The 12872-nt window shown below is 40.7% G+C and overlaps 1 protein-coding gene across 1 annotated transcript in view; it reads right to left on the bottom strand.

The window, feature by feature from the left end:
- Positions 1–1187: 1187 nt before the first annotated feature.
- Positions 1188–12872, bottom strand: part of KLF7 (KLF transcription factor 7) — a 108372-nt gene continuing 96687 nt past the window's right edge. Inside the window, exon 4 of the mRNA XM_065880654.1 lies at positions 1188–1601. Coding sequence (XP_065736726.1) covers positions 1550–1601 — 52 coding nt within the window. The 3' untranslated portion in view covers positions 1188–1549. The remainder of the gene's footprint in view (positions 1602–12872) is intronic.

The following is a 12872-nucleotide window of genomic DNA, read 5'->3' on the forward strand; positions in this document are numbered from 1 at the left end:
AGGCCTCTGTTGATCCCGGGTGCTCTAGGTCACAAGTCATGGTGGGCCTAGCCAAAAAAAAAAAAAAAAATCAGAAATATGTCTCTCTTTTTAGACAGAGCATGAGAGAAATATCTCAACCCTTTCTTTAAATGTCCACCCTTCATTCCCACAATGGCATTTTGAACTGTGTGTTTTAACACGTGGGGTGATACAACTCAGTGGGTATGAGAGAGGAAGAAAGGGTGATGGTTTTTGAAGTCACTAGACTTGGGAGGCATCCTCTGTTCTCCCCACTCCTGGAAAGAGTGATATTTTTGGCTTTTTGTCAGGTCGTAACCCAGAGTTAGGTTAAGTATGCAGCTGCCCTTTGAGACTAGCAACATCTATGCTGAAACTGGTTATAGGGTAGCAATGACATACAGCACAGGGTTGATCACTGTAAGCTGAGGTCAGGATGCCTCAAGGGGGATGAGAAAAGTGTGATGTCCCATCTGATTGGCTGCTTCGAGAGCTGGACATCCAGGTGCCGAGAGAGAGTCCTGGAGAGGTTTAGTCCATGGAGAAAAGATAAAACATTTAAGCTTCCAAATAAGCTTTTCAAGTTTTCGTTAGCAAAAAACAGAGATTAAAAAGAAAAAATCTAGCACTGGCAATAAGGTGAGGCTCAAGGGATATACTGTGATTTATCATCAAGGACTTTATTCTCTTGGCCACTTTGCAGTCATGCTAGAAGTTTCCAGAATCCCTAGTGCATATGGTGTGCAAGAGAGTCAAAAAGTAAGAAAAGAAAACTCCTCCCTGGAGAGTGAAGTCTAGAGAAATGCAGGCCAGAAAGGTGTAAGGAGTTATTCCAGAGTCTGCCGCCACTAAGGCCGTTGGTATCAACTGGATAGATCTCAATAGTACTAAGAAGAACCAAAACTGATCAACAGTTCTGTGAGGAAGTCGGACGCACGGAATAGTAGGACTTTTCACACACAAAGGACAAATAAACCAAGAGTTAATTTTGGCTACCAAACTGCAATTTGGTTTTCTAGGTCATTTTCCCCAACTATTTAAAAAGAAACATTAGTGCTACACATATGCAACTTTAAGACGTTGTATTCTCCTATCAAGTTGCACTGAGAAGCAAGTTAAATAAGCCCCTCTTACTGCCGTCCACCTGCAGAGACGTCATATCCATTTTCTTTGATTTCCATTGGCAACAGCAGGAAATAATTCCAATAGTGCTGAAGTAAGCAGCCAGACTGCCTTGCTGAGTTCACCTGGTTTCCTTCTTCTTCGTCTTCTACCATCTGGCTAGGGCAAGGCATAAAGAATAGACGTATATATTTTAAATATAGCTGAGTGCATGACAGTGTGTGTGTGTGCGCGTGTGTTGTGTGTCTATGTGTGAGTGCGTGTGTGCGTGTCTGTGTGTGTCTGTGCGTGTGTGTACACAGAGGTTTAATAAGTGAGAACTTTCTTCTGCGAGGCAATGGGTCCCCGCCTGAAGTCCAGCCCCCTGCCTCATGGCATTTCCTTCAGACAATGGCCGGCGCCATGGCAACTGTGGCCTTTAGGTTTTTTAGATATGTCTCTTCATATGGAGGGCAAGATGGTCAGACCTGGAAAAACACCTAGGAAACATAAAAATAACAAGGATATTAGAGAGATCTGGGTAAATAACTTCCATCACCCCTTAGAAAACAATTAGCCCTACCTTAAAGAGAGGCAGTGCGTGTGTGTTGAGAAATAAGGTGTGTAGAGAAGGTGAGCTCAGGAGTCAGACTGCTTGGGTTCAAATCCCAGCTCTTCCAGTAGCTGTATGACTCCGAGCACCTTAACCTCTCTGTACCTTAATTCCTCCTTAGTAAAATGGGGATGATTACAGCACTTACTTCATAGATTGGTTGTGAGGATTAAATGAGATGATCTATGTAAAGTGCTTAGAAAATTCTCTGGCACGTGGTAAGATCTCGATGAATATTAACTATTATTATCGAAATTGTCATTATTAAAGAAGAAATGAATGTAAAAGTGTGTTGGAAATGACGTGTCATGTCCGTATAGGGTAAATAAAGAATGATTAGCCTGTACCATTGAATGATGAAACTCTAACATTTGAACACCCAGATTTCAGTCCTAAGCTTTACAATGGAAGCCCAGAAATGCTGCCTGTGATACCTGCAGGTCTATATAGACACTCTATATTCAAGTCGAGAAAAAGCTCATGTTTATTAAGGATGGTATCATATGCAGGCATGTGCTAGCTCTTTCCCCAATCTCATCCCAATAATATCCTCAGCAGTCTTCCATGGTAAATCTTTGCACCCCTTTTGTGTGCATGTTCTAAATAAGGACACTGAGGCTTGGGTCACACAGCCAGTGAGTGGCAGCCATGGGGTGAGAACCCAGGCAGATCTATAAGCCCACTCTTTTGAACTGTTTCTTGGTACCCGACGTCCACCGCTGAGTGCCTTTGTCAGCCTCAGAGCTGATGCAGTGGCTGTTTTCACTCCTTCCCCCTTCTTCTGACACCACCAACTTGATCTTGCCCAGGACAGCAACTCTTCTGCATTCTCAATTGTATGGGCCTGACCCTCGTCCTAAGGCTGAAGTTTTATGGCCACAGTGATCTGCTTTAGTGACAGTCATGTGACCCACAAAAGTCAATGACAGCCAGCTCTGGGACATTTGCTGAAACTATTGGAAGAGAGAAGCTCTCTTTCCACTGGGGCTAAGATACTAATACTGAAGCCCGGAGCTGCTGGTGTCCATATGGCCATGTGGGAAAGAGCCTGCTTGAGAATGAAGTCAACAGAGAAAAATGGGGCCACGGGGTAGAAAGGAAGAGAGAGTTTCTAGTCCTGTTGAAATACATCTGAGAACCTGGACCCAGCCAAGCCAAAAGACAAATCCATTTCTATTCTTCTTAGTTATTAGAGCTAATAAATACCTTTGGAAGCTAACACCAGCCTGAATTAGAGTTCTGTACTTATAACTAATAGAGTGGCCATTTCCATATCCCCAAAGCCTACATACAATCTCAGGTTCTGGCTGGAATCCCAGTGAAGTCAGCACCTCAGACAGCAGTCATTCTTAGCTTTGGGTGTACATCCTCCCTCAGATCCTCTTCTAGAAACTGGCCACCCTCCTACCTGGGAGAATGTTCCCAGGATCCCCTGAGGCCTGAGATACACTCACAGTCCAAAACTCTTGTTGGGATGTTAGCAAGCTGTCCTGCTCGGGTTAGCAAGGTTTCCTGTTCCGTGCAGAATTTCCCTGTATTTGTTCATTCCCAAAACAAACAAACAAACAAAAACTGGCCCTATCCCCTGATCCCAACATTTCTCCACACACCTTTTGTGTTCATTTCATAAACAGGTACACATGCAGGATAGAACCTCAAGGAAATGAAGCAAAACAGAACAAAAGTAAAATGAAAAAAAAAAAGGGAAAGGTACATTAGAAAATGATCTAATCCAATAACGTGTTGAATAATAGTAATTCTAACTATAACCACTTATTTCAGGCTCTGATTTGGTATGAGAAAGATACTTGGATAATCCCTTAGAGTTCCATTGAAAGGGGATTTGATTTACTATAAAACAGTGATAAATTTTCCTTAAAAGCAAGTACTTGATGTCACTGGTACAAGAAAAAGCAATACAGCCTGCAGGGAATTTAGTATTTGACTTGCACGACTCTGTGCTGTCCTGAAGGCAGACTTAGTACTGCCCACTGCCTCCTCTCTTTCTTTCCCTCCCTCCCTCCCTTCCTCCCTTCTTTCTTTTCTCTGTCCTTCATCTCAACAGCTTTGAGGAAGAAGATCTAAGCCAGGAAGTTCTTTTTGTAGGTATTTCCTTTTTAAAGTTAACATCCTCACGAGAACTCTATATAAAGACGGTACCATTCTTATCCCCACTACCAGATGAGATACTCATCAAAAAGAGGCAAAGCCAAAATCTGAACCCAAGTAGTCTGACTCCAGAGCCCAGGCTCTTAGCCATATCTGCTTTTTAGGCTGAAAAGAAGGTCAAGCTGAGCTGTCAATTTAAAGAGTCTGTAGTAGGCAGAATAATGGATGGCCCTCCCCATCCATTATTGTGGCCCTCCCCACTCATAGGTGTGAGATATCTACACCTCATCCCCAGGACTTGTGAATATGTTAGGTTCAAAGACAAAGGGGAGTTAAGGTTGTGGATGGAATTAATTTGCTGATCGACTGATCTAAAGATAGGGAGATTACTCTGATTTATCTGGGTAGGCCTAATGTCACCACAAGGGTCTTCAAAAGTGGAAGAGGAAATTAAAAGAGAAAACCAGAGAGATGGCAGCAGGTGAAGGACTCAACAGCTCTGATGATGAAGGAATGGGGTCAGGAGGCAAGGAATGTGGGCAAAGTTGAAAGCTGGAAAAGACAAGGAAATGGATTCTCCCCTTGAGCCTCCAGAGAGCAACAGAGCACAGCCCCCATCTTGATTTTGTCCCCAGTGAGACCTGTGTTGGAATTCTAACCTACAGAGCTGTAAGATAATAATTTATAAAGATAAATAAGGGTGATATAAATTTGTGGCAATTGGTAATGGCAGCAGCTAGAAAACTAATCCAGAAGTTAATCTGGTCAGGCCTGAGCAGTAAGGACCTGTAAGAAAGCAACAGAGCAGGTACTAAGAATCCTGCCTGTCCAAAAGAGGCACATGGGGATTTGAGACAGTAAGAAGCAAAGTATAAGTCATGGCAGTACAAAACCTCTTTCTTTTCCTTTCCATATCCTGAGAACATACAGGACAACAGTATTCTTGAGATAGGACTTCATTTGAAATTACCACTCCGTAATGTATGTGTTCCATACTTTTATTCTGCATTTACCACTTGCCTAGCCTGTGCTGGGTATCTAGCAATATATGTACAAGCAACTATCTTTACCCTTCAAGTTCTTTCAGAAAAAAGTAAACCAAATCTTTGACATGGTATGAAATGTAACTGCAACCCTCTTGAATCAAACTAGCATCATTATTTTTTAAAATTCTAGGAAGTACATGATGTTTAGAATTAGACTAGGTGGTTTCTGAACTGGAGATAAAGAAGACTGCAGGGCAAGGAATGTGGGCAGCCTCTAGGAGCTAAGAGTGGTTCTGGCTGATAGCAAACGAGGAAATAGGACTTCAGGCCTACCACAGCAAGAAGCCTTATGATACTCTGAGGAGAGAACCTAGCCAGGCCAAGCTGGATTTCTGACCTACAGAAATATGGGAAGATAAACCACAGGCAGTACGGCCTTTGCATTCAGAGGTCTTTGTTGAAGTTCTGAGTTCCTCCTTTCTTCTCCCAAGCCTGGCAAGCATTCTTATGATTACGTCTTTGAACTCTTTATCAGCACCATCATTCTTGAGAGATCAAGACAGTGTTACTGAAAACCATAAATCTGAAGAGGGGTGGCTAACATTTTTATAAACCAGTTGAAGAAGATGAGGAATTGATATACAGAGAAGTTCAATAACTTGCCCTAGGATATAACTGTCACAGGACTGCCCTCCGGACTTCCTGAATAAGTCAAATTGTGGTTAACTGATCGTCATCAAGCCATTATGACAATCCAGGAATAAGATCTTTCTGTCCACAAAGGACTTCCAGTACTATATGAATAGAAGTAGTTAAGAGGAGGCATCCATCCTTGTCTTGTTCCTGATCTTAGAGGAAAAGATTGCAGATTTTCCCTGCTGTATGGCTGATAGGGTCTTGGTGCTCCGGCCAGGTGCCAGGCCTGTGCCTCTGAGTTGGGAGAGCCGAGTTTAGGACACTGGCCCACCAGAGACCTCCTGAGTCCACATAATATAAAACGGCGAAAGCTCTCCCAGAGATCTCCATCTCAACGCTAACACCCAGCTCCACTCAATGACCAGCAAGCTACAGTGCTAGACACCCTATGCCAAACAACTAGCAAGACAGGAACACAACCCCAGCCATCAGCAGAAAGGCTGCCTAAAATCATAATAAGGTCAGAGACACGCCAAAACACAACCCCAGACATGGTCCTGCCCACCAGAAAGACAAGATCTAGCCTGATCCACTAGAACACAGGCACCAGTCCCTTCCACCAGGAAGCCTACACAACCCACTGAACCAACCTTAGCCACTGGGGGCAGACACCAAAAACAACGGGAACTATGAACCTGAAGCCTGTGAAAAGGAGACCCCAAACACAGCAAGTTAAGCAAAATCAGAAGAGAGAGAAACACACAGCAGATGAAGGAGCAAGGTAAAAACCCATCAGACCAAACAAATGAAGAGGAAACAGGCAGTCTACGTGAAAAAGAATTCAGAGTAATGATAGTAAAGATGATCCAAAATCTTAGAAATAGAATGCAGAAAATACAAGAAATGTTTAAGAAGAACCTAGAAGAACTAAAGAGCAAACAAACAATGATGAACAATACAATAAATGAAATTAAAAATTCTCTAGAAGGAATCAATAGCAGAATAAATGAGGCAGAAGAACAGATAAGTGACCTAGAAGATAAAAGAGTGGAAATAACTACCACAGAGCAGAATAAAACAAAATAAAGAATGAAAAGAATTGAAGACAGTCTCAGAGACCTCTGGGACAACATTCAGTGCACCAACATTTGAATTATAGGGGTCCCAGAAGAAGAAGAGAAACAGAAAGGGACTAAGAAAATTTTTGAAGAGATTATAGTTGAAAACTTCCCTAATATGGGAAAGGAAATAGTCAATCAAGTCCAGGAAGAACAGAGAGTCCCATACAGGATAAAACCAAGGAGAAACATGCCAAGACACGTATTAATCAAACTGTCAAAAATTAAATACAAAGAAAAAATATTAAAAGCCACAAGGGAAAAACAACAAATAACACACAAGGGAATCCCTATAGGTTAACAGCTGATCTTCCAGCAGAAACTCTGCAAGCCAGAAGGGAGTGGCAGGACACATTTAAAGTGATAAAAGAGAAAAACCGACAACCAAGATTACTCTACCCAGCAAGGATCTCATTCAGATTTGACAGAGAAATCAAAAGCTTTTCAGACAAGCAAAAGCTAAGAGAATTCAGCACCACCAAACCAGCTTTACAACAAATGCTAAAGGAACTTCTCTAGGCAGGAAACACAAGAGAAGGAAAAGAACTACAATAACAAACCCAAAACAATTAAGAAAATGGTAATAGGAACATACATATTGATAATTAGTTTAAATGTAAATGGATTAAATGCTCCAACCAAACGACATAGACTGGCTGAATGGATATAAAAACAAGCCCATGTATATGCTGTCCACAAGAGACCCACTTCAGACCTAGGGACACATACAGACTGAAAGTGACGGGATGGAAAAAGATATTCCATGCAAATGGAAATCAAAAGAAAGCTGGAGTAGCAATTCTCATATCAGACAAAATAGACTGTAAAATAAAGACTATTAAAAGAGACAAAGAAGGACACTACATAATGATCAAGGGATCGATCCAAGAAGAAGATACAGCAGTTGTAAATATTTATGCACTCAACACAGGAGCACCTCAATACATAAGGCAAATGCTAACAGCCATAAAAGGGGAAATCGACAGTAACACAATCAGAGTAGGGGACTTGAACACCCCACTTTCACCAATGGACAGATCATCCAAAATGAAAATAAATAAGGAAACACAAGCTTTAAATGATACATTAAACAACATGGACTTAATTGATATTTATAGGACATTCCAACCGAAAACAACAGGATACACTTTCTTCTCAAGTGCTCATGGAACATTCTCCAGGATAGATCATACCTTGGGTCACAAATCAAGCCTCGGTAAATTTAAGAAAATTGAAATCGTATCAAGTATCGTTTCCGACTACACTGTCATGAGACTAGATATCAATTACAGGAAAAAATCTGTAAAAAACAGAAACACATGGAGGCTAAACAATACACTACTAAATAACCAAGAGACCACTGAAGAAATCAGAGGAAATCAAAAAATATGTAGAAACAAATGACAATGAAAACACGATTACCCAAAACCTATGGGATGCAGCAAAAGCAGTTCTAAGAGGGAAGTTTATAGCAATATAATCCTACCTCAAGAAACAAGAAACATCTCAAATAAACAACCTAACCTTAAACCTAAAACAATTAGAGAAAGAAGAACAGAAAAACCCCAAAGTTAGCAGAAGGAAAGAAATCATAAATATGAGATGAGAAATAAATGAAAAAGAAACAAAGAAAATAATAGCAAAGATCAATAAAACTAAAAACTGGTTCTTTGAGAAGATAAACAAAATTGATAAACCATTAGCCAGACTCATCAAGAAAAAAAGGGAGAAGACTCAATTCAATAGAATTAGAAATGAAAAAGGAAAAGTAACAATTTACACTGCAGAAATACAAAGGATCATGAGAGATTACTACAAGCAACTCTATGCCAATAAAATGGACAACCTGGAAGAAATGGACAAATTCTTAGAAAAGCACAAGCTTCCGAGACTGAACCAGGAAGAAGTAGAAAATATAAACAGACCAATCACAAACACTGAAATTGAGACTCTGATTGAAAATCTTCCAACAAACAAAAGCCCAGGACCAGATGGCTTCAGAGGTGAAGTCTATCAAACATTTAGAGAAGAGCTAACACCTATCCTTCTCAAACTCTTCCAAAATGTAGCAGAGGGAGAAACACTCCCAAACGCATTCTACGAGGACACCATCACCCTGATACCAAAACCAGACAAAGATGTCACAAAGAAAGAAAACTACAGGCCAATATCTCTGATGAACATAGATGCAAAAATCCTCAACAAAATAATAGCAAACAGCCCTCCAACAGCACATTAAGAGAATCATACACCACGATCAAGTGGGATTTATCCCGGGAATGCAAGGATTCTTCAATATACGCAAACCAACCAATGTGATAAACTATATTAACAAATTGAAGGAGAAAAACCATATGATCATCTCAATAGATGCAGAGAAAGCTTTCAACAAAATTCAACACCCATTAATGATAAAAACCCTCCAGTAGGCATAGGGGGAACTTACCTCAACATAATAAAGGCCATATAGGACAAACCCATAGCCAACATTGTTCTCAATGGTGAAAACTGAAACCATTTCCTCTAAGATCAAGGAGGAACAAGACAAGGTTGTCCACTCTCACCACTATTATTCAACATAGTTTTGGAAGTTTTAGCCACAGCCATCAGAGAATAAAAAGAAATAAAAGGAATCCAAAACGGAAAAGAAGTAAAGCTGTCACTGTTTGCAGATGACATGATACTATACATAGAGAATCCTCAAGATGCTACCAGAAAACTAGTAGAGCTAATCAATGAATTTGGTAAAGCAGCAGGATACAAAATTAATGCACAGAAATCTCTTGCATTCCTATACACTAATGATGAAAAATATGGAAGAGAAATTAAGAAAACACTCCCATTTACCATTACAACAAAAAGAATAAAATATCTAGGAATAAACCTACCTAAGGAGACAAAAGACCTGTATGCAGAAAACTATAAGACACTGATGAAAGAAATTAAAGATGATACAAACAGATGGAGAGATATACCATGTTCTTGGATTGGAAGAATCAATATTGTGAAAATGACTATACTACCCAAAGCAATCTACAGATTCAATGCAATCCCTATCAAACTACCAATGGCATTTTTCACAGAACTAGAGTAAAAAACTTCACAATTTGTATGGAAACACAAAAGACCCTGAATAGCCAAAGCCATCTTGATCAAGGAAAATGGAGCTGGTGGGATCAGGCTCCTGGATTTCAGACTATACTACAAAGCTACAGTAATCAAGACAGTATGGTAGTGGCACAGAAACAGAAATAGAGATCAATGGAACAGGACAGAAAGTCCAGAGATAAACCCACACACATATGGTCACCTTATTTTTGATAAAGGAGGCGAGAATATACAATGGAGAAAAGACAGCCTCTTCTATTAATAGTGCTGGGAAAACTGGACAGCTACATGTAAAAGAATGAAATTAGAACACTCCCTAACACCATACACAAAAATAAACTCAAAATGGATTAAAGACCTAAATGTAAGGCCAGACACTATCTAACTCTTAGAGGAAAACATAGGCAGAACAGTCTATGACATAAATCACAGCACGATCCTTTTTGACCCACCTCCTAGAGAAATGGAAATAAAAACAAAAATAAACAAATGGGACCTAATGAAACTTAAAAGCTTTTGCACAGCAAAGGAAACCATAAACAAGACGAAAAGACAACCCTCAGAATGGGAGAAAATATTTGCAAATGAAGCAACTAACAAAGGATTAATCTCCAAAATATACAAGCAGCTCATGCGGTCAATATCAAAGAAACAACCCAATCCAAAAATGGGCAGAAGACCTAAATAGACATTTCTCCAAAGAAGATATACAGATTGCCAACAAACACATGAAAGGATGCTCAACATCACTAATCATTACAGAAATGCAAATCAAAACTACAATGAGGTATCACCTCACACTGGTCAGAATGGCCACCATCAAAAAATCTATAAACAATAAATGTTGGAAAGGGTGTGGAGAAAAGGGAACCCTCTTGCACTGTTGGTGGGAATGTAAATTTATACAGCCACTATGGAGAACAGTATGGAGGTTCATTAAAAAACTAAAAACAGAACTACCATATGACCCAGCAATCCCACTACTGGGCATTTACCCTGGGAAAACCATAATTCAAAAAGAGTCATGTACCACAATGTTCATTGCAGCTCTATTTACAATAGCCAGGACACGAAAGCAACCTAAGTGTCCCTCGAGAGATGAATGGATAAAGAAGATGTGGTACATAAATACAATGCAATATTACTCAGCCATAAAAGAAACAAAACTGAGTTATTTGTAGTGAGGTGGATGGACCTAGAGTCTGTCATACAGAGTGAAGTAAGTCAGAAAGAGAAAAATACCATATGCCAGCATATATATATGGAATCTAAAAAAAAAAAAAAAATGGTTCTGAAGAACCTAGGGGCAGGAGAGGAATAAAGATGCAGACGTAGAGAATGGACTTGAGGACACGGGGAATGGGAAGGATAAGCTGGGACGATGTGAGAGATTGGCATGGACATATATACACTACCAAATGTAAAACAGATAGCTAGTGGGAAGCAGCCACATAGCACAGGGAGATCAGCTCGGTGCTTTGTGACCACTTAGAGGGGTGGATACGGAGGGTGGGAGACGCAAAGCGAGGAGATATGGGCATATATGTATATGTATAGCTGATTCACTTTGTTATGAAGCAGAAACTAACAAACCATTGTAAAGCAATTATACCCCAAAAAAAGACGTTAAAAAAGAAAAATTAGACTAGGTCCCTCACCACTGAGGTTTTATTTAAATCCAGTACACCAGCAAGATACTTAGCCATGATTAATTTATATTTATTAATTCATACTTACTGAGTTCCACATAGGAATAGTAAAGTAAAAAGTAATAAACTCAGCATCTAGAAATGCAGAATCAAATAATTGTAAGGTAATATACCCCCAGAGGGTATTTGTGACTCTACAGCAGTCAGATGACCTTGAATAAGAAGGTCCTTAATGATTGAAATTTGTTCATTACAGAGAACTAGTCAAACCCCTATTGTAGTTTCTGCTGCTTATGAAAAAGGCCCAGTAAAGTCACATGGGCATTAAGCTGATAGCAATCCTCTAGGGCACTGAAGGGCCAGATAGGGGTTGGTATTTGTCACCACCTCTTACTGAGCTGACTTAGAGATCAAAGATCAAAATGCCTCCTCTAAACTTCCCAGGATCTTGGAGGTACTACCCCGGGAGCAGTCTCCCTAGATTATATCTGCATATGACCACTTGTGGAAACAGCCCTGAAAACCACCATCAGCAGCCTCATGCTCTGTGGGCTGAGAAAGAAGATTCAGCGCTGTAAGCAGCCGATCAGAGTGGGCTGCACTGTTGAGTTTGACAGTAAGAAAATGGCAGAGTCACCTCACTGCTTTCTCCTCTAACCCAGACCTGAAGCCAGAGGTCACAAAACCCAATGTCCTCAGGGGCCAGGCAGATAAAGTAAATGGGTGCAATGGGTGAAGTGTAAGAAACACACAGCACTGTTAAACTATGTGATTCCACTTCTGATAAGGCATGGATTAAGAGGACATAACGAGAAGTGTGATGATACACGGCGATGGATGCTCTGCCTTCTCACTGGGGAGACTGTGGTGGGGGAGGAGGGACAGTGAGAAATGAGTGACCACAGGGCCATCACTGAAAGGTAGTGATGACTCTTCAACACCAGAAAATCACGGCCACGTGGGAATGTGAGCCCACTGTTACCAGATCTTCTGCGTTTTTCAGACAAAGCTAGGAATAGAGATCTTTGTGGCACTTAGCAATTTTAAATGTTAGCAAGACAAAGAAAGACTCATGTATGTTTAATCTACTCTTCAGGCAAAATAAAAGTATAAGTTAGACTTATACTTTTTTGCATCTAGAAATGCAGAATCAAATAATTTGGGCTCCAGGAGGTACCTGCTTTGAGGACAAGAAACCCTAATCCTAGTTCGGCCTCTAGGCGGTCTGATTGCTAAATTAAACGAGGCAAGAGATAGGTTTCTTGGGCTCATACACCCTTTGGGCCCAATAGGCTTCAGTGTCCTGCTAAGGGCTACAGATGCCCTCTGTTTCTGAAGGTAAAGTCTTCTAAGGAATGCCAAGTCCCCGGTCGCTCCAGGCTTTCCTTCCATCAGCTTTGGGACCACTCCAACTCCCCACGTCACCTCTCAGACCTGCTCTAGTCTTAGCATAATTCCTGCAACTGAAGTACAAGGTGCTGCCTGTCAGGACACACGAATGAGACTCCTCCCCCTGATTTCTGACACTGTTGAAATGCAATGACCCTTGGCC

This window comes from Phocoena phocoena, chromosome 7 (assembly GCF_963924675.1).
Source record: "Phocoena phocoena chromosome 7, mPhoPho1.1, whole genome shotgun sequence".
Taxonomy (NCBI): Eukaryota; Metazoa; Chordata; class Mammalia; order Artiodactyla; family Phocoenidae; genus Phocoena; species Phocoena phocoena.